The 21,622-nt window shown below is 35.2% G+C and overlaps 3 protein-coding genes and 1 pseudogene across 22 annotated transcripts; all 4 read right to left on the reverse strand.

Moving 5' to 3' along the window:
• Positions 1 to 1,724: 1,724 nt before the first annotated feature.
• LOC147569861 (sm-like protein LSM8) lies at positions 1,725 to 4,400 on the reverse strand. Of its 2 annotated transcripts, none has more exons than XM_086656375.1 (6): positions 4,268 to 4,400; positions 3,902 to 3,996; positions 3,776 to 3,816; positions 3,596 to 3,670; positions 2,163 to 2,215; positions 1,725 to 2,059 (listed from the first exon to the last, which is right to left on the reverse strand). In XM_086656375.1, the coding sequence occupies exons 2-6, from the start codon at positions 3,936 to 3,938 to the stop codon at positions 1,969 to 1,971; spliced, it is 297 nt and encodes a 98-aa protein (XP_086512501.1). In that variant the 5' UTR covers positions 3,939 to 3,996; positions 4,268 to 4,400; the 3' UTR covers positions 1,725 to 1,968. The 2 variants fall into 2 exon arrangements, with proteins under 2 accessions (XP_086512501.1, XP_086512502.1); XM_086656376.1 differs by having other exon boundaries at positions 3,902 to 4,018; positions 4,268 to 4,376.
• A 1,216-nt stretch (positions 4,401 to 5,616) lies between these two features.
• On the reverse strand, positions 5,617 to 21,370 carry LOC147569862 (putative cyclic nucleotide-gated ion channel 5). Of its 18 annotated transcripts, none has more exons than XM_086656385.1 (9): positions 21,229 to 21,370; positions 10,849 to 11,034; positions 10,576 to 10,760; positions 9,071 to 9,650; positions 8,755 to 8,967; positions 8,153 to 8,460; positions 7,937 to 8,048; positions 7,046 to 7,282; positions 5,617 to 6,529 (listed from the first exon to the last, which is right to left on the reverse strand). In XM_086656385.1, exons 3-9 carry the CDS (start codon positions 10,632 to 10,634, stop codon positions 5,813 to 5,815), a joined length of 2,226 nt encoding a protein of 741 aa, XP_086512511.1. In that variant the 5' UTR covers positions 10,635 to 10,760; positions 10,849 to 11,034; positions 21,229 to 21,370; the 3' UTR covers positions 5,617 to 5,812. The 18 variants fall into 18 exon arrangements, with proteins under 18 accessions (XP_086512511.1, XP_086512515.1, XP_086512516.1 ...); XM_086656389.1 differs by having other exon boundaries at positions 10,576 to 10,772; positions 21,229 to 21,366; XM_086656390.1 differs by having other exon boundaries at positions 10,849 to 10,990; positions 21,229 to 21,347.
• On the reverse strand, positions 15,273 to 16,478 carry LOC147569863 (peroxidase 55 pseudogene; annotated as a pseudogene).
• Positions 17,945 to 19,228, reverse strand: LOC147569864 (cellulose synthase-like protein D3). Of its 2 annotated transcripts, XM_086656396.1 has the most exons (3): positions 18,403 to 19,228; positions 18,186 to 18,313; positions 17,945 to 18,137 (listed from the first exon to the last, which is right to left on the reverse strand). In XM_086656396.1, exons 1-2 carry the CDS (start codon positions 19,222 to 19,224, stop codon positions 18,194 to 18,196), a joined length of 942 nt encoding a protein of 313 aa, XP_086512522.1. In that variant the 5' UTR covers positions 19,225 to 19,228; the 3' UTR covers positions 17,945 to 18,137; positions 18,186 to 18,193. The 2 variants fall into 2 exon arrangements, with proteins under 2 accessions (XP_086512522.1, XP_086512521.1); XM_086656395.1 differs by having other exon boundaries at positions 17,945 to 18,313.
• Positions 21,371 to 21,622: the final 252 nt, after the last annotated feature.

Below are 21,622 nucleotides of genomic sequence, written 5' to 3' on the forward strand. Positions count from 1 at the left end.
GTTGAGACACTCAATAGACAACTCAATTGCTAAGTTTTGTTTTGAGTATCTCAATTGACCCACATCATCATTTTATATACTAAAATAATAAACAAGAGCAAATCTAAAGTAAAATGTTGAGTTTTTTTAGTGTCGCATTGGAGAAGTATTTTGAATTGAGGATCTCAATAGTGTCACTTAAAAAAGAAAATTTCAATTCATACTAAAAAATTGGATTGATTAAGTTTTTTGTTGACTGTTGAATGGGAGATGCTCTTAACTTGGATTTTAAGATCACATAAAAACATCTGATTTTGAGATGTAAACCTCAATCAATGAGTTTTTTTTTTTTTAAAGATCTCAATTGTCTACTTAATATTATTGGATACAAAACTACCCCATCTAAGAAATAATACCTACACCTAAGTAGTTTGTAAGTTTCTCCCCAAATTTTTTTTTTAAAGTGTTGTACTAGAGATGTCTTTTGAATTGAGAAACTCAATAGTGACATCTACGAAATAGAATCTCAATAGTGTCTAGTCTCGCATATCTACATACCTAGGTTGGAATTCCACTGGGATATATGTTAGACAGAGGATGGCAGATTTTACATGTTTGTACTTAAGGCCTACTTTAGGCTTTCGTATTGTTTTTTTTACCATGTCATAACTTGCAATCATAAATTTCATTCGTCAAATATCTATAGTTAAATTTTCACCACTAAATTTCCTTCTGCTAGTTTAACCATTTCTCAAGATATAACTCCCCGCTTCTACGGTTAAGCAACTTCTTAAGATAAACACTCACTCTTTCCCTCTTAAATATCTTGATATTAGTAGGGAGAGAATTGAGTCTCAAATATTCATATATTTTTCTCTCCTCTATTTTCTTCATTTCGTCTCTTCTTCATTTTGTTCGAGCATCTCCAATGCAAAACTCAAAAAAATCTCCATTCGTCCTATTTGTCGAGTTCCAATTGAGATTCTCACTCCTAGGTGGCGAAAATAAAGATCCTCAATTCTTGTATGTCTCCAATGCAAAACTCTAAACTTTTTTATTTTACTTATGTAACACGGTTATTTTTGTAAAAAAATAATTAGTTATTTTGGAAATGTACGAAGACTTGATTTCTATTGGTTGAAATTTCAATTTTGATGAGTTGGACAATTAGAGATATCTCAAGAGGACATCTCAATTTCTGGAGTGTCCTCTTGAGATATCTCTATTCCACCTTTGACACATCATCTTTGAGTTCTTAGTTGAGTTTTGCATTGAAAATGATTTTTTAAGAAAAACAGTCCTATGTGGCACTCCAAATTTCTAAGATTGAGTTTTGCATTGGAGATGCTCTTATATAGATGAGTGTAGTTTGTTTTCATCTAGTAAGGTAAAAATAAATTATGCATACTCTAATTTTGATACAAAATAGAATGTTTATGTATATAAGTTGTTTCAAGAAAAATGATAATGAACAGGTTAGGGCAGCTCTTTTGGGTTTTAACGGTGGCCAGTGGCACCAAAACTGACCCGGATGTGTAATGTGCGCAGGGATGGGATGTGCCCGACCTAGCCTCGCCCTGCTCGATTTGATTCCATGATCAGTAATCACTGACTAAACTGGGCCTATCAGCTCATAAAACTTCCAAAGTCCCACCAGGTGCCGCTAAGCCCACATAACATTCTCGAACCCATCCCACACAGACCAGACAATAGAAAACTTACCAAGTGTAACTAAAGTGTAAAAATAAGCATCTAAGATCAGGATTCATACCATTAAACAAACAAGCAAAATAATGAGAATTTCAACATTCAACCTCACATTTTGAATTCAAAGGCTACAAAAATGTACAAAATTAAAAGCTAATGTTGAAAACAGAAAGATTCAAATACTAAAGAAATGTACATAACAAGTTTTTCAGTATTTGAATCTGCAACATTTCTTACACTACTTTCATGTCTTGTGAAAAGACAAGCATACCTTGTCATTAATCAATGAATTATGGGTTTAAGAGGATGGGCTCTAAGTTTCGACATATCCAGATTCGAATCAAGCTCTTCATCTAGTTCCCCGACGATACTTCTGCAAGAACCAAAGAAAATAAAAATGAGTTTGATACCATGTAGTGGTAAAATGTCGAGAAATGATCTTTGATTTGTTTTAATAGAAGAAAAAGAAAACATACATGTTATCACCCCTTATAATGTATAAGCCTAATACAAGTTGTTGTACTCCTTCCTGCAACTCAAGCGAACATTATATCAGAAAAAAAAAAGTCATGAAGTTTCAAACTCAAGAACATAATGATTCCCAGATGACAAGAAAACCCTGAAATATTAACGATTATGCCACAAATAATGTTAGTTGAGTAGAATAATCAGATCATCCGATGGCATGCATAATTATTCTAGTCTGCAACATAGAGCATCGAATTAATCGGCCAAGGGGCAGTAAGCAATATGATCAATGTACCAGGAATAATATCCGATATAAATCAGAGTAGACAAACCACCCACATAAGAAATTTCTTTAGTCTAACTTATATTATCGCTGATATAGCCGATATAATAGATAAACTTGATATATCGCAACATATAGTAAAGTGACCAATATGGTCAATCTTATTGGCCAGATCGAAATCACTCTTGTTTTAGTATTATAATTGTATATTGTATCGGGTAGTAGCAGTTGTAGAACATATTCGATATATCAGCAATATTCATGATATCAAATTATCAACTACTTAGGCATTGAGTGCTTCAATTCCTCATGGTGTGTACCGTAAATCGACCTTGTGCTTGTTAGTACATCTACAAACACTGTCACTTGATAATTGTGCATATTTGTCCTTCCTTACTTCAGTCAAACCATTTATAGTCACTAATCAAGCAATTCGTACTATAGATCGTGATCATAGATGGAAACTTAGGCTAGTAATTTGGGAAGCCGTATGGTAAACTACGCATAAGGGACAAGTATGTGAATCTCTTAGTACAACTAACAACATCGTGAAACTGAACAAACTTATATTTTAACAACAAAGTCGAAAACTAATGACTACCGAAAACCAACATTAGATCAGGGAGAAAGGTTAGCAACCAAACAAAAATGACTCATAGGTGGTTGTTAACGGAGTTGAAGTTACCAAATTATGAGAAGACGTATTAATTTATGCCTATTTGCTCCACGTATAGTTCCTCGAACTACATTTTCTAGACGAACCAAAGCCAATACGAATAAATCTTGCTTAGTTTCTAACCAACCCGTAAAGTAACATTGACAAATTCTTTAGTTGCACACTTAGTTTCTACTAATACAAACATGTTTTTTATGTTTATGTTTCCTCTTGAAAATCATACATAACTCGTTGGAATTGAGTAATAAATTTGAAACCACTCACACAATAACAAAGCTATGTTGTATTAACAGTGACGTGAGTAATCAATACGAGAAGGCTTCCGACTCGCGCTACTCACATAGGCAAGACCTAGGGAAACAAGGGGAGATCGACCTAACGCGAATCGAACCCTTGCTCGCCTAAGAACACCTTCGACAACATAGATAACAAGTCGTAAGTCATAACACAAACTAATTCCATGCAAAGATAAGTAAACTGACCTTTGTCGAGTAAACTCTTTCATGAGATTCATCAAGAATGATATTTGTTGCCTGGTCGAAACCTTTGAGTACACCCTACAAGATCAGTCAACAACAATGATCAAGAATTTCTTCCTTCTCTTTAGGTTTTTCAAATCATACCATTAACATCATATGATATAAGAAAATGATTAAACTCACCACTATATTGCGCCCATCGTTAGTTATAATAGAGATTTGTTCTGAAAATTAAAAAACATAATCACAAAGTTATGCTAATAAGTATAGTTGATTTGATACTATTAACTCATAGAGGACTATACTTACGATCAACAAGGGATTCAAGTCCAGGTCCACCTGACATTGTGAAATTTCAACAATGTAATTCGAGACGAATACTTCAAGAGAACTGATTTCAACAGCTTAACAAATCAAATCGAAAACCTAATCAGTAATCAACCAAATATAATTTTACACTTTTATAATAAGAAAACTATAACAAAACATTGCACAATCGCCCTCATTTTTACTATAATTAATGAACAATCTAAGATTTAAAATACAATCTCAATCCCATTTTATGAGATATAGAGAGTTTATAATCGAGAAAAATGGTGATTGAGGTATTAGCGAGAAATCAAGTAAACCTAAAGATAACTATAGCAATGGACAGAGTTGGAGTAGAGAACTTACCAGTGCAACTGAGAAGTTGCAGAATTGGGTTGGAAAGAAAAGTCTGGAACTTTTCTAAACCCTAAACCCCCTCTTTTTCACTGCCTTCCGCTATAATAGGCAAACCCTTGACTTGGTCTCAGTACTCTCAGTCAAAGGTGGGGTCATCAGTATAACAAAAATCATTGACTTAGAGGGTGTTTGATTTTTTAGCACTTACAAGTGCTACCACTTACTAAGTGATAATTACTTAGTAAGTGATATCAAATGTAAGTGCTATGGCGTTTGTTTTTCATCGGTTCTAAGTGCTTGATTATAATTTTTATATTAAGTCTAAATGTTATAAAAATGAAAAATTGTCTGTTTTAACCTTAGTGTATTTACACATTAGCATTTCATACTAATTCATAATAAGTTCGTTAGTTTAAGTAAAAGAGAATTGTGATTTACGACTGCTATGTCAAAGATATTAATCGTAAATAATTAAGAATTATGAAGGTGAAAGAACTTAGTTGTATCATGGAGTTTGGGTGTTCCATGATTAGTGAAGGAAGAGATGTTAAAACAATGTAGGAGGAAAACTTAGGTGAAGGATGAGTGAAGATAGAGAAGAGTCATAGCGGAAGTCATAAAAAGATTTTGTATTTATCAATTGTTCAAGATTTTCTTCTTAGTTAAAATTATATTGGTAATTACAATATTAGTAGAAGGGTAGAAATGTCATTTTTAGCACTTACAAAGTAAGTGCAGAAAAATAAGCTCCAATTTGGAGCTTACTATTTTGCACTTACTTTGCCACCACTTAGAAGTGATTTTCACTTATTAAGTGAAAAAACAAACGACCTAAAATTACCGGCCCGCACTTAATAAGTGAAAATCACTTAATAAGCGCAAAAATCAAACACCCTCTTAGTCTCATTCAACTGACTTTGACCTAATTATAGGGATCAAAAACAAATTGCACATACGATGGAACCAAGATTTTCAGCTACCCCGGACAAGATTAAAGTTACTCTAAATTGAACATGTAAATATTATGTATAATAGTATATGTGTACTTATTTCATAGAATATAATGCATCTATGTACAAAACCTTGATGAAGTTTATGTGAAATAAAATAGATAGTAGTTTTGAGAAAGGACGAACAGAAAGGGAGAATGAGACTCGCGAACAAAGAACTAGGAAAGAGAAGAATGTGCACAATGCACATTGCCCAAACAAGTACAGACTCAGAATCAGACAAGTTAAGCTCATCAAATTAGATCGAAACAACAAATAAACAACCCTTGTGACTACATTTAAGTGGTTTGGAGTGACGAATTTAGAGAGAGAGAATCCAATTTTTAGAGACAGAGAGAAGACTTGAGGTTGAGGAAAGAAACCTTGCCTAAGTAACTTATCTGTCATACATTTAAATTAATATACATGAGCTTTGTGGATGAATTTCATGTCAAAATGTAAAAGAAAAATGAAATTCTATCAATTCGTATGATAAAATATTATGAAGAAAGAGAAAGGAAAATATTTGGTCATCATGTCTGATAACACATGAGACATCAAAAGCTCAATCTGCTTCGTCGATGCTGAAGTTCGGTTCTGAAGGCTTCTGCAGTTTAACCAAGCTACTTGAACTCTTGTTAAGATTACTCCGAGCTCCACGAAGAGCATTAGCAGCAAACCGAGACACGTACATTGTCGCACCAAATGTCGATGAAACACCCTGTTCACTCTCACCTGCATCTTCTGGTCCTAATAGTTCTTCTTCTTCATCTTCATCTTCCTCTTCTTCCAGACGCCTAAGCTCCAAATTTTTTCTCTTCGAATACCTTCTCCATGCTGCTTGAATGAAGCAAGCAGCCCAAGTTCTCCATTGTTGTGAATAGAATCGGAAAGTATGCTGAACTTGTCTGCTATGAAGACGCCTAAACTGACTAGCAACAAATTTCAGTTCCTCTGCTATTAGGGCAAAAGCTTCAACTTCTGTCAAAGCTTTCACTGTTCGCGTAGAAGATGGGAGGCTCGAACCAGTTTTTGGATCCAACGCCCATGTTAGAAGCTCCTCGCCACAAAAATCACCTTCTTTCAGTAAACTTCTGTTGAAAAATCCGCTTCTCCCACCATCGGTAGTAACACTCTCGAGACGCCCACGTATAATGAAAAGCATCTCATCCACTGGATCTCCTTCCCGAACAATGTAAGTTTTCTCTGTGTATAAACTAGGTTTTAACCGTTCGCATATAGCATCTAGTAACCGTTCATCTAAATTTGAGAACAAAGGAACCTGCATAACCACAAATTACAATTAGCGGAACCCATGATTTGCCAGTAGTAAGTTTGATGATGAGGTGAATGGAAATAAAACTTCATGGTTGTTATCCGTCAATCTGTTTCATCCGATCATAGGGTATATACTCGGTGCCATGTTTCTCTAACTATTTGGTGAACGTATTAAGCAACTAGGTTAAGTTTCAACTGTTGTGGTTCCAATACTCAAATTGGTGCAAGCGAAACAAGATAATTCTTCTCTATTCCAATCAGTACTCAAGTATCCAGGTTCTCATTCTTCTAACAGTATCCAAAATATAAAATCAACGTTAAATAACCAGCTCGACCCTTCTGGTCAGGTACTAAAATAAGGAATGGCGACATGAAAATTCGGTTGCTTGATTTGATCCTGGGTAACCAAAAAAGTTGAGACTCCTCTGCTGCTCGTCGTTTTCAGTTCTATATGAATTAATGATGTTTACTGATGCACAACAAAGAGAAACTAGAAATCTAAAAGAGAAAATGAACTTACCCTTCGCACCAAAGCCAAACAGAGATGCCTTTTAATATCCCGCCGAAGGTCCTTTGGTAGACTTTGGACCAAGTTTTCTTCATCTACTCCTCGTGTTTCCAACCACTTGTACTGATCATACCGTCTAACCCTCTCCCTAAGATCCTGAGGAAGCAAACGATGATGCATCCACTGCTCTGAGTCACGCCTTTTGATCCGCATCTCCTCCAGTCTTATAGTAAGAGACTGAAGATAAGTCTGCAAACAATATTAAAACAACTAAGTCTTAGCATTCTCATGCAGAATCAGGCTGATTAAGACTTGAGCAGTATCGCAACTAAGTTCCATACAAAATAAATGATAAAGAAACAACAGGAAATATGGAAATTTATAAGAATAACTAAAACTTAAAAAGACGCGACATTCGATTCCCGGAATTTACTCCTAGGTAATAAAAAAGACTTCTCATTAACCTAAAAGAATTACTGTTTTTCTTCTTTGTTTCCTTTAGAAAATATAGAATGAAAATCGAAATGTATTAAGGAGTTTAGTGTTAATTCCGATGGAACTGGGTGTTTCTTCAAAAGTGCGGGGCCCGTTAACTTAAGAGTGTGATTTTACGACATTTCAATGGAATACAATTTGTTTTGTTTGCTTTCCAGAGAAATTGTTTATGTAGAACTGGTGAAATTAGAGACACTTCATGCCACACACTTTGTTGCTAATAAAGACAACATAAGGGATTCGTGCAAGATTTGAAGAAAACCGCAAGGCTTCGACAACTTCAACCTGAACTTAACACGGCCCCATTTTGTTGCAATATGCATTTCCTCCCGTGTCAAATTGCTTACTTTTACAAAAAATGATTTAGAAGTACCAAAATATATATATGGAAGAAAGAATGTAAATTACCTGCATGTTGCCTATCAAAAGGGCCATAAGGATGAGCCCAAAAATGGCAAGTGCTATAGAAAAGATAACCTCTCCCGCATAGGTACTAGTTTGAAGCCCCTGGCCAAGTGTACTAGAGAAAGTACAACACCATCTTAGTGGAAGATAGTGAAAACATTATATAACTCAAACCTACACCGGTATATCAGTTTATCTTTCATTGCAATGGTAATGTACCTCAAATTTTGAAGCCCCCACCACAAACAGTAACAATATTTAGACAAAAACTTTCTGGAGGCAACAACACCAGACGATAAAGCCTGAGCATAGATTCCAAAATTAAATGGTGGATTGTCCCCATCCACATTACACTCCTTCGTAAGAATAGACTCGCTAATCTTCTTCCAATCCATGTAACCTGGCAAATGCTTGTTGCCGCAATACAAGAAATCTGTGTTACATTTTCCTAAACTGCCAATACAAGCTTTCTGCCAGCATGCATCATTACGTTCCACAGCTAATAAGTACCAGAAAGCACCAACAATCTGTTGAAGAACCAGACCTCTATCAAGTTAGATGTGATCATGTAAATTTATGTCTACGACCCACACAAAACCAACTAAGTGCATATATATAGCATTCAGCTGAAGGAACTCAAGTTTGTGTAAGAAAAAAAAAAAGTAAAAAAGAAACGTGCCTGCTAGAGCTGTCGAGTCTGTACAATTATAATCCAAAGCGAGAATAAAACAAAACAATATAAAAAAATGTAGGAATGGTCAACGCAACAAGATCAATGACATGCTAATTGTTTAATAGTAATTATGGACTTAATGACTTACATGACTAGCGAGCATGTACCAGAGCAAATAATACGCAGCACCAGCAAATGCAGTCTCGGCAAAGACACCGGCAGTCCTCTTCAGCTCCGATGTTAAGGGTAGAATTCGGAGAAACCTGGGGATATATTGAATCAAGACAATGAAAAGCAAAGCTTGTTTTGTGCTCAGAACATCTGAACCTTTTTCTTTACGAAGAAATCCCCATACTACAGCCTGTGTATAATGAAAAGTAATTAATCAACAGTATTTCAGTTCATTCTGCGACCCTGACATCCCGAAATATAGTGTTTTCCTTTTAGAGAGAGAGAGAGAGAACCTGAGGTAAGGGTAGAACAGCGAGAAAATCTACGATGAAGTACCAGCGTAGATACCTCATAGCTATCTGCGTAGGATCAACAACAAGTTCACCACGACCAAACACTCGTGATGATGGAGCAATATAAGCTGTGCGAAACTGGAGAATCATGTGGATAACATAGAAAGCATCAATGACTGTCCGCAAGGTCGTTGTTGTGTATGCGAGTTTGACATCTATACCAAGGCAATATGAATTGTGATTGAACACTGGAAGATAAAAGAACAGAGGATCAATGGACACTGCAAGAATACATGATATAACAAACAGCCTATTCCAAAACAGAAGGAATTTGTCTTGCGGATCAAATATCTTCTTCTCCGACGCTTTAAGATCTTCTGGAAACATGGCCCGAGTTACTCCAAAACGAAGATGCCGCCCAATAGACATAAGCCCTTCCGAACCCTTCTTTACTTCGGACTTAAAAGATCTCGAAGGGTTATTGGTTGCATGACCACCACGAGTCAACCCCTCAATATTGAACCCGCATTTGTTCATTCTGCTAGCATCAGGAGAGGATAAAGAATCCAAGTCGTCCAACCTAAAGGCCAAGGACAAACACACCAAAATTAAGTGTCCATTTCTCCAACAAAGAAAATGTACGAGTAACATCACGTAAAACCATTCAGCCCTTAAACTTTCCATCGTTCAGATAAGAAAGAAAATGATTGCCAGTAGTACAATAACAAAGTATCCCTAATTCCTTCCTAATTAAACTAAGATTTTGCTCTCAAGATATGCAACGTGGCTTCTTATGCAGATAATTATGTTTGTCATGTACTAGAGGATACAGCAGTCAAGTCCATACTTATATGTGATTTCTTGCTTTGCATCTTGTATGAACTCGTAAAATTGTTTTACCACCAGAAACCAAAATTCTAATTAAACATTATTTGCATTCATAGATGCATAAGTAAAAATGAGATACCTCATATAAGAAAATGCATGCATACAACCATATACACTATGGCCTTCTCGATCACACCGGTTTCACATACTGACAGTCTGACACCCATACCGCGTCTATGTATACATAGCTTTCAACAGAACTCCTCAAATATGATGAGAGTAGAGCTCAGCTTTTATGTATCTGTTCAAATTTTGCGACACACACACACACATGTATATGGTTGCCTTGAACTTTAAAAGTACCTAACAATTCTCTTAACAAAGTTATACTTTAATTCAAGCCCGGGCATCGGATTTCAATGAGTTCTCTCATTTACTCATTAAGCTTTCCCAACGAAAATTTGGTGGGGAATGTGGAGCTTGTTAGTTACCAACTATCCAATTGTTACAGTATTTGATGCCTTACTACTACTAGACAAGGTAGGATGAATTAACATGAACAAGCAACCCATCCACTTCAAAGCCTTCCTCTGTTACATTCACATTTGCAACAAGACATAACAATACCCTTGTATGCCGTCAAATTACAAAATAATGAAAAATACCCTACAATTTACCTGACAAATTTCTCTCGCTGGCCACCCATATACTCTGATTTGTACCCACGATCGAACATTTTGACACCTATCCACCACACGGATAATGCACAAAAGATCAAAACAACGTCTCCATCCACAGCAGTCAATAGATTAGGGCAAAAAACTTCACGATTACAAGCATCCGATTACATCTACTATATGACCTGCATCGACAACTAAAACATATAAGATATAATTAACAATTGAAGTTGAAACATGTTTTCGATGAAATTAAACTGAGACGAATCTAACCTTATTACCAAAGAATAAGGCTTCAGACTGAACTTTAGATTTCTCACTCGATTTTCTTGAGAAAAAAGAAGGATTCAGATTGACAGACTTTTGTAACACAACAAATCTCAGCCTATCCAAATCAAGTTCCTTCCAAACACGTCTACCTTATAACAATTTTACAATGCTTCAATTTCAAGCTTTTTCCTACCATTAATAACCAGAAACAAAAATGAAAACAAAAGAAAAATTATCAAAAAATTGGTACTTCGATTTTAATAGTTATTGCTTGTGTAATTTGACTAACATTAGGGTTTCAGACTACATTTCTATAAGATCAAATCATTTGGAAATAGAGACCTAATAGTGACACAGGATTACAGGAACAAAAATGAAAAAGTACCAATACTCTAGGGTTTATATTTTAGAGAGAGAGAGAGAGGGAAAGTTTCTTACACTTATGAGATTTGCTTTCTTTGGGTTCGAAGAACAACAGTGAGATCGTCTCGTAGACGAGAGAGAGAGAGAGAGATATAGATCCTTTTGACTCCCGTTAATAAGGTCTCGTCTTTTTCTTGGTTCTAATTGAGACTTTTAACTGTAATTTTAATGTTTTTTACTAGGTTATTTGCTAGAGTTAATTCTTATCTCGCCCCAATTTTCTTAGAACTCGTTAATTTGACCCCATATTCAATTGCTTGGCGGCTTAATTTTGATTTCCAACTTTACCCTTTATATTTCATATTTTTCCTTCGCAAGAGAAACAAGGTCAATGTTCAACTTGTACAAATATTTCATTGTAGTTTTGAGGCTCATAGATTGATGTTATAATTCCAAGGTCTCCTTGTGTTTTGTTGCCGGAAAAAAAAAATAGACTACGTGGGGATGGATATATCGTGGATCCGTGAACTACGACAATAAACTACAAAAGCAAGAACAAGGTGCAATTTCAGATAGTATAGAAACACATGAAGAGATTAGACACCTTCAAAGAACTTTCCTAACTGCGTGTGTCAAACATTACAAAAAAAAAAAAGACTATCAAATAAACCAACCCAATCACGTGAGAAGTATAAGTTTCCTATCTTTTCAAAGAACAGAATGAAAAAGAACACAACTTCCTGAAGCTGGGACACACAGGTTACATGGTTTTATGGTATTATTGTCGTAAGATCTGAAACGGTAGTGTCTGTTTTTTCCTCAGTTATAGCATGTTATCATTATAAACATGACTTTTCATTTTCACTCTCTTTGTTGTTAAAAGAAACATCTATTGTTGAGCGTCTTGGTTTATAACAAAACTGAAATGTTCAACTTGAGTCTTCTTTGACCTCATCTATCTACAAGTTATCTAAATTAATATCGGTTTAACGATTACCCATTATTATCTAAAGAGATCTTTCGTCGACACATTATGTGAACAACTAGTACTTGGTTTTCACTGGACATAGCTTTCTATAGTCAACACTTGTTCTTCCAGCAGAAGTATTTACAACAAGGGTAAGATCAACTTGTTATGCTTTAAGTGCAGCTACTGGGACTGCTAAAATCATCATAGCTTTCTTAATAGTACCAGAATCTTCAATCGAAGTATAATCTCGAACGACAAAGGTGGTTACCAAAGCTCCTGCGGAGTCTCGCCCAGAGACTTGCGGTGGAGGAGGACATGAGGAAGGGTCAACCTGAGATCGCCGATTACCATAATCATAAAAAATTTGACAGAAAGAAGCCCATTGGAGAAAAAACTTCAAAATTTTCTCTTCCATCATTTCCACTGTACTGTTGGTAAAATTTTGAAGAATGTAATGGTGGTTCGTCATAAACCATTGAATCCACCTTTGTGTTTGACTTCTTCATGTAACGAATTATAATTAATTCCAGTTGTTGAGTTACAAGCCTAAACCCCATACCTTATTGAGAAGAAGCAGAAGAAACGTTGTCGGTTGAACTCCGGCCGTCAACTCTTGGTCGACAGAATACAAAAAGATGAGGTGGGTTATAAACACCCTCAAACTTGGACAATGCCTCTAACCATTGTTGGTCACTTCCCAGACCTCCCTTCTCTAGATTTGTTTAGAGAGGGGAGGAAACAATTTAGAGAGAACGAGGAATTTTTTTATGTTTGAAGGTTGTTGGTCGGAAAATTGATCGGTCGACGACCTTCGCCCGGCGAAGACGATGAGGTGGCAGATAGAGGTGATGAGATGGAGGCGCAAGAGGTGATGACTAGTTAACAGAGTTATAACGACAACAGAAAAAGGAGGTCATCTGGGTATTTTTTATAAAGTAGGGGGCTAGGCAGGAAGCTGGTCACAGAGTTGGGGGCTATTTGGAAAATAACCCAAAAAATAACACTGTAATGATTCCCTCTTCTCAACTCTCTGTCTCTCTCACAAAGAAGAAAATTGAAGAATCTAAATGCACGATCAACCCTCTGTTTCTTACTAATCACTCTACAACATCTGTTAAAGTCTCCCTCTCACTAAAAGAAACACAGGGTAGAAGATGGTACGTAATAGAGATAATGTCAACCGAGTGATGATTGGTGATAACTCTCTATTTTGTTTTTAGACACTGTTCAAGGTGATAGATGATGTCCTCTATTTCTGTTATTCCTCTTATATAAATCTGAAAAGAAGTATCCAACAATCAATCTCTCTCTCTGTCGAAAGCTCTCCCTAAAATCAGAAGGTAAGAGATATTTTTCTCAACCAATTTTTCCCTCTTTGATTTTACTTTAGCTCTTCTAAATTTCTTTCCTCCGATCTCTCTATATTCTCTGTTTTCAAAGAGGAAAAAATATAAAAGTATCTGACAACATTAGGGTTTCAGACTATATTTCTGTAAGATCAAATCATTTCAACAACCAAATTACACTAATCAATCTCCAAAAACAAGATGATCAAAAAATGTTTTCATTTTAGGTAAAGTTATTGCTGGTAAGGTTTAGATTTTAAAATGGAATAACAACAATTCCGGAATAAATTAAAAATAGAGACGTAATAGTGACACCGAAACAAAATGAAAAAGTACCAATAATCTAGGGTTTATATTTTAGAGAGAGAAAGTTTCTTACACTTATGAGATTTGCTTTCTTGGGTTCGAAGAAGAAAAGTGAGATCGTCTCGTAGACAAGAGAGAAAGAGATATAGATCCTTTTGACTCCTGTTAATAAGGGCTTGTCTTTTTCTTGGTTTTAATTGCGACTTTTAACCGTAATTTTATTGTTCTCCACGTTATTTCTTAGAGTTAATTTTTATCTTGCCCCCAATTATTACAACTCGTTAATTTGACCCCTTATTTGATTGCGGCTAAATTTTGATTTCCAACTTTACCCTTTATATTTCACACTTTTCTCTCGCAAGATAAACAAGGTCAATGGTCAACTTGTACAAATAGTTCATTGTAGGTTTGAGGCTCATAGATTGATGTTATAATTCCGAGCTCTGCATGTTTTTGTTGCATGAAAAAGATAAACTACTTGGGGATGGATATATCGTGGATTTGTGAACTACAACAATAAACTATAAAAGCAAGAATAAGGAGCATTGAAACACATGAAGAGATTAGACACCTCTAGAGAACTTTTCTAAACTACGTGTGGCAAGCATTATAGAAAAAAGAGACCATCAAACAATCCAACCGAATTAAGTGAGAAGTATAAGTTTCCGATCTTTTCAAAGAACAAACTGAAGAACGACAACTTTTTAAAGTTGGACACCCAAGTTACATGGTTTTAAGTTATTATTGTCGTAAGATCTGGAACGGTGGTGCATGTTTTTTTTTCTCAACTGTAGTACGTTATCATTATAAACATGATTTTTCATTTTCATTCTCTTTGTTGTTAAAAGAACACATCTATTGTTGAGTGTCTTGGTTTATAACAAAACTGAAATCTTCTTTGACCTCATCTATCTACAAGTTATTTAAGTACTTTCACCTTCAAAAGATCTTCTCTTTCTCTGACTGGTTATTCAGATAATGATCTTCAAGCATTCTCTCATGATGATGGGGCAGGATGTCCAGATGATAGAAAATCAACTGGTGGTATTTTGGTTTTCATGGGTTCCAATTTGATCTCTTGGTGTTCTAAGAAGCAGACCATTGTGGCAAGATCGAGTAGTGAGGCTGAGTACAAGGCATTGGCTGATGCAACTTTTGAGCTTATATGGGTTCAATCCATGTTTCATGAATTACACATAACATCTGCCTCTAGTCCTATTCTTTGGTGTGGTAATTTGGGTGCTACCTATTTAACTGCAATTCTAATATTTCACAATCGTATGAAGTATGTTGAAATTGCATTTCACTTTGTCAGGGACATGGTTAAACACCAAAAGCTTCAAGTTCGACACGTTTCAACTCATGATCAGCTAGCTGACATTTTAACAAAACCTTTATCCTATTCTCGATTTGCTATGCTTCGATCCAAACTCAACATTGTTTCACCTATGTTGAGTTTGCAGGGGGATGTTAAGGATGATCATTATCCAACTGTACCTAATGCACTCCCGCCTAATCTCTCATTCATTTCCAGTTTGAACCCCAACGCTTCCCAACTAGCAAATTCCTTGAAAAACAACTCTTGATCCTTGGCATACTTATAAACCAACGAACGGCTGAGATGATCCCAACTAGAAAACAACACTTGATCGGACGTCATTAAACCCTTATGGTCTCTCAAACTCTTGAAGAAGAAATTCTCAAAGGTGTTTGGTGTATACTGATCTAGGGCTTACCCAACATCTTTATTAATATGTGGGATTGGACAAGCACCAATCATATCTTTTCTTAATGTGGGATCCATCGTTGGATCTTTTCTATTTATACTGTTAACGAATTCACTACAATGTGAGAAACCAATAGTGTGGGCTCCAGATAGTGTGACTAAATCAACGGTTGAAACTTTCTTTGATTTGAATAAACGGATGAGATTGGTCAAGTGTGTTTCTCCGGGTGGAATTAGTTGTTGTGCTTGATCAGCGGCTGAGATTAGTCCATCTTTTCTTCCTTTCTCTACTTCCCACTGTGGGCCATCCACCTGCACAATGTTTAGACCGTGTGAGACTTACGCCTGTCAAGTTTGTGGAACCGACGGGCTCGACTTGCCTCACATACTAATGAGGGGTGATGTCCAACAATTGTCTCGTGGCAGAATCTCGACAGGGGTACTTAGACATGCATGATTTAGTGAGAGAAAGCGTTTGACTTTCTCGCACTAGATCATGTCCGCCCAAATTCTCAGGTTGGGATTCGTCCGAGATACTTGCTAGGCTAGGCATACCATCATTTTTTAATACTAATTGGTTTCAATTTTTTTAATTAAGTTTGATTCATTTCTAGCATTTAAAGTTTAACATCTGAGCCTACAAGACTACAAGAGTGAAGAGTGTATATGAATGAACATGTCTTACCAATACTACGACATCACGAGCTAAGATAGCACGGATATCTGAACACGAGACTACACCTCGACATGTTTCTTCAAGTGTTCTCTTTGCTCGTTCTACGATGTCAAAAGCGTCTCCAGCGAGCGACAAACTTATTTCTGCATCCCTTTCGACTTTATTCTTGCCTGTTGATGTAACTAGAATAGAACCATCACAACCCAATAAACCATCAAATTGGATTTGTGGGAACAGCAATGTCATTGAAATTGTTAAGAGAGAGATAGATAATTCTACAAGTCTTACTATAAATTGAGAAGTAGTAGTAATTTACAAGTGGAACTGACTAAGCAGAAATTGAGAGTTGTGAAACCAATTGTCAACCCCTTGTTTACAAAAGAAAATTACTAGTATTTGAAAGTTTGGAAGTACTTCATTGCTAAGTAAGAGATTGTGTGCTCATCAAAAAAATAAAAAGAGTAAGAGATTGTCTCTTCAACAAAAAAAAAGTAAGAGATTGTCAGAGATTGTCATATCAATAATAGTTGTCACCATTAAGTGGTTTCTTTTCTTAGTAATTTTGCTTTATGTAAAAATGGTAGATGATGAGAGAGTGAAAGTTGGCGATATTTCATAACACTAATAAAAGACATACTTTTTTTTGGTTAAAAGTAAGAGGTCGTGAGTTCAAATCAACGATATCTTTGTTAAAGTCATAATTCTCTTTACATTTTAAAAAAAAAATAGTTAAGTAAATACTTTAAAAAACTGTGATTTAACCGGTATAACAAATGTTATAGTAAGATAACATAGTTTTTCATTTTCTTCAATTCTGTATAAAAATTATTTAACAATTATTAATATAAAATGTTTTTTACGCTATTAACAATTTATAACAAAAAAAAGATTTTGGTTTGTCACGAGAATATGTGACAACTAGGACATAAACCCCATATTACTTTGTTAGCCAACATTACTAGTCCCATCTTTCAACAAAAAAAAAACATTACTAATCCCATCATTTTATGGGTAAATGATGGATACCCCAACCAGAAAATCGGCAAGGGTACGAGGGCATCCAGGTTTTAGTGAACTAGGGTTTTTATATTACGAAGATAAGTTTGAGATCTTGGAGAAAGACGAAAATTCATGTATCATTCGATCAACTGTGAGCGTTGTGCTGAAGGAAGGTTCTGAAAGTTATGCTTCTCTTGTTGCTGTCGATGCAAGATATGGGCTTTCCAAAGCAATCACAAAATATGTGATTGAAAACAAACAAAAGACTACGGGTTAAAGTAATGGCATGGCGAGCAGTTCCGGGAGGATTCCATTTATGATGATGTAGTTTGTGCTTGGTAATGTTTTGTTTTAATGTTGATTTTCAGTTCAGCAAGATGTACTATTGAGATACATGAGATGGATTGAGAAGGCAAAGATTCGACCATCACGACTAATTCAAAATTAGTTTTGATTGTCGGTTCTTAAATTTCTCAATCCGTCTCATGTATCAAGTATCTCGACATGGACTTATGGGTCTGTCAACTCCTTTATCGTTCTTCTAGTTATTTTGAATTATATTGTATCAGTTATGATTATAATAGTGAAATAATGTCTCAATCCTCCATTGGAAATAACATGACCGCCTAATGACTCTCTGTGGTCTTACTATAGCTAAAGAATTTTCAAACATATATATCGCAATTATATTTATTGTTAATTTAGACTCTTGATTTGGGATATCAAATTTATTTGAAATCATATTCTATGAGCTCAGTATCAGTAAAGCAAAGTTAGAGACAATAATGGAATATAAACTAAGTTAAATAGATAAAAGTGAACAATAATAAACTTCCGGTCAGTCTTTCTATTTTGACCTTTATGTTATAACAGATTTCCTCTCTCTCTCTCTTACTATAACTAACTCTGAGCTCTCTCTCTAAGAAATGATAATTATAAATAAGAGTTTGATGCAATAGCTTTCATAATAATAGAAACTTTCTAATTGGCTTAGTGGATAGAACGTTGTTTGGGTATATGATCTTCTGGTTGTCGAAGCTCAGAAAAACTGTATCAAGGATGTTCATCTCTTCCACAATCATCTGAAATCCACATAAGTGAGATTAGGACTAACCAAAATATTACATCTATCTATCTATCTATCTTGTATACATATATTGTAAGTTTGTACCTGGACGCCCTCTATTTCGCATAGATCGCCGACATCAAAAGGATGCATTACAAATAAGAAGAAGATTCCCTCAAACACCGTTTTGCAGGTGTTCCTCAAGATGAAAGCAACCAGAAGAAGCTGAGAGCTTATGAAGACTAGGAGCTGGGTGGTTAAAGTAGAAAGTAGGGCACCCAAAATCAAATATAGACTTAACCATTGAAGAACAGTTGAAGTGTTGAACTTAGCTCTCTTATGTTCTTCTGCAAATGGGTCATCATCTTCTTCATCATTCAATCTCCCCAAAAACCCAGATCTCAATTGCACTGATTTTGGAATTCTCCCTGATCTCTCATAATTCATGAATTCTCCACTTCCGATCTCACTATCTAGATCATCTCTTGATAGTGAGATCCCACCAGCTCCTGGTGGTGGCAATGGAAGTGGCCTGCCAGAATCCCTAGCTAATTCATCCAGATCAGTGTTCTGATAAGGTTCCTTACAACCAGGACAAATTCCATTTCCAGTTTTAACAGCATCAACATAACAATCCCTACAGATCTTGAAATCACATTCACAAGGAAGAATATCTAATCCACGTTCATCACTCATAACTTTACCATCACAACCAGGAACTGCACATGAAGATCCTTTTGAACCAGCCATCTGTGGATGATTGATTTCAGATTCAATCACCTTATCCATCAGATGAGCTCTAGTAACGTTGTTAAAACCACCGGTAAATAACGAATTTGAAACGTACTGTTCTTCAACTTTCTGTGAAATCGATGGATCCATTGGTTGATTATCAGGAGTAGGAGGTATATGAACTGTATAATTCATGAACTCTCCAAATTCTGATGTTTATGGGTGAAAAAGATGTAGCAACCACAAAGATAAAACATGCAATAAAGTTGGTTGGTCTTAATATGTATAAGAATGACAGGAAGGGAAAGAAGAATATACCAATTACCCCATATGCATTGCGTGACACAACCCTTACAAAGTTGGTTGGTCTTAATATGTAGAAAGTTGAGTACACATTATTTTTTATTATTTTTTTGTTGAAGGAGTACACATTACTTAATTAGTCTAGAACAAAACCATAAATAAATTTCTATGTTACAAATTTATAACTACTTTATTTTAAAGCGTCTTTTGTTCGTTTCAACTTTCATGTGAAGGAGTGGTACCTTTGTCTTTCCAATCATGTCTTCCACTTCTCTTTTCTCTGTACCATCTGGTCCATCTCATAAGACGTTTAGTTTATATACTTGCATTATTCTTTAGGTGAATAAAAAAGGAATGCTTTGCCTTATTTTGGAGATGTTTAAATGGATTCTTCTTAGAATTACTGAAATTTATTACATAAGATATTTATTTATGGTTTTGTTCTAGAATAATTAAGTAATGTGTACTCAACATTCTACAATTATCCAAAAAAATCCATTCTTTGAGTACAAGCTGGTTGGGCATACTTATAGTCGTGGTGATGACCATAGTATAAACTTTGAGTATAAATCAAGATAGCCAATATATAGACAACCAATTTTGTTATATGGACAACTATTTTATGTGGATAACTAAAAAAATTAAAAAATTTATATGGACAACAACTTTTAAGGGAACATCACTTTATTATTTTCCACTCAAGTCCTCAAAAGAATTAGAACTTTTATTTTAACTCATTTTTTTCATAAACCCTAAACTTTAGTCTTCTTGTTCTCCTACTTCTTCATCACCTACAAACTTGTAGAACTAGAAATTTTGGAAAGGCATTTTTGATCATTACCCCCAAAACAATCAAACAAAATTATTAAAGAACCTGCACCACATATGAGTTGTTGGACAAACTTAACTTAATCTAATCTATAGCAGATTTAGTCATCTTCATTAAATCATTAATAGCAGAACTCTTTGAAATCGAAAAACAAAATCAAGAGATTTGATTTTTTTGCAACAAATAACAATCGCCAAACTAACACCTATGAGGCTATGAATACTTGAACAATGCAGCTACAGTTCGTGGATTTTTCTCAGGAAAGACTAGCATTGATCTGCTGATGGAGGGTTTTCGAAACTGCTACTGTTTCGGTTTCCAGTGTTTTCCCCGAAACAGGGTGAAAAAGATCACTTTGTACACGTGATGGGAGAGCACTGGATAGAGGCAAGTCACCCATTTTGTTTTGCTTAGACATTCCTTCGTCATTAAAGGCAGGTGTAACTTTTTAACCTAAAGTGATAAATGTGAATTTCATCACTTGAGTAATAATGTCTTCATAAGAATATTTAGACAGGCACAACCAAACAGATGTTCCATCAAGAGGGGTTTAATTCCTTCTTATCCATCTAGTTTTCTCCTCTCTCTCGCTCTCTCTCTACTTCTCATAATGATATTATTCTCCACATCCGTGTTTCATTTGTGAACAAGATGGATGTTTCAAAAAAAGAAAAAAAAAAAAGATGAGAAGGATATCACCCGAAGAAGATGAAGAATATGAATGATAGTTAGGTTCTTATTTTTGATCATTGTGTTTTCTTAATGGTCCTCGGAATAATTACTCTTAATATTTAAGACATTACGGAGTTGTCCCCTTAATAAATTAAAATCAATTAAGCCAAATATAATTGACTTATGCCGGACCCGAAAATAGTTGTCCATCACATGTCCATCACAATATTGTCATTGAGTGTTAGAGGGTGTTTCATTTGAGGAGGTCATCCTTAATTAAGAAAAGGAATGGAATAAAATTAAAATTTAGTCACATGTCCATCACAATATGCATTTTGACAATAACTCCAATAAGCTTTTGCCTTCTCAAAGATTCTCCTAATTCAATTTATTACACTTAGAGATTTGCTTTCTTGGGTTCGAAGAACAACAGTGAGATCGTCTCGTAGACGAGAGAGAGAGAGAGGGATATAGATCCTTTTGACTCCCGTTAATAAGGTCTTGTCTTTTTCTTGGTTTTAATTGAGACTTTTAACTGTAATTTTAATGTTTTTTAGGTTATTTGTTAGAGTTAATTCTTATCTCGCCCCAATTTTCTTAGAACTCGTTAATTTGACCCCATATTCAATTGCTTTGCGGCTTAATTTTGATTTCCAACTTTATCCTTTATATTTCATATTTTTCCTTTGCAAGAGAAACAAGGTCAATGTTCAACTTGTACAAATATTTCATTGTAGTTTTGAGGCTCATAGATTGATGTTATAATTCCAAGCTCTCCTTGTGTTTTGT

Source organism: Eschscholzia californica, unplaced genomic scaffold (genome assembly GCF_041429995.1).
Source record: "Eschscholzia californica isolate CP2 unplaced genomic scaffold, dmEscCali1.0.p SCAF_1, whole genome shotgun sequence".
Classification (NCBI taxonomy): Eukaryota; Viridiplantae; Streptophyta; class Magnoliopsida; order Ranunculales; family Papaveraceae; genus Eschscholzia; species Eschscholzia californica.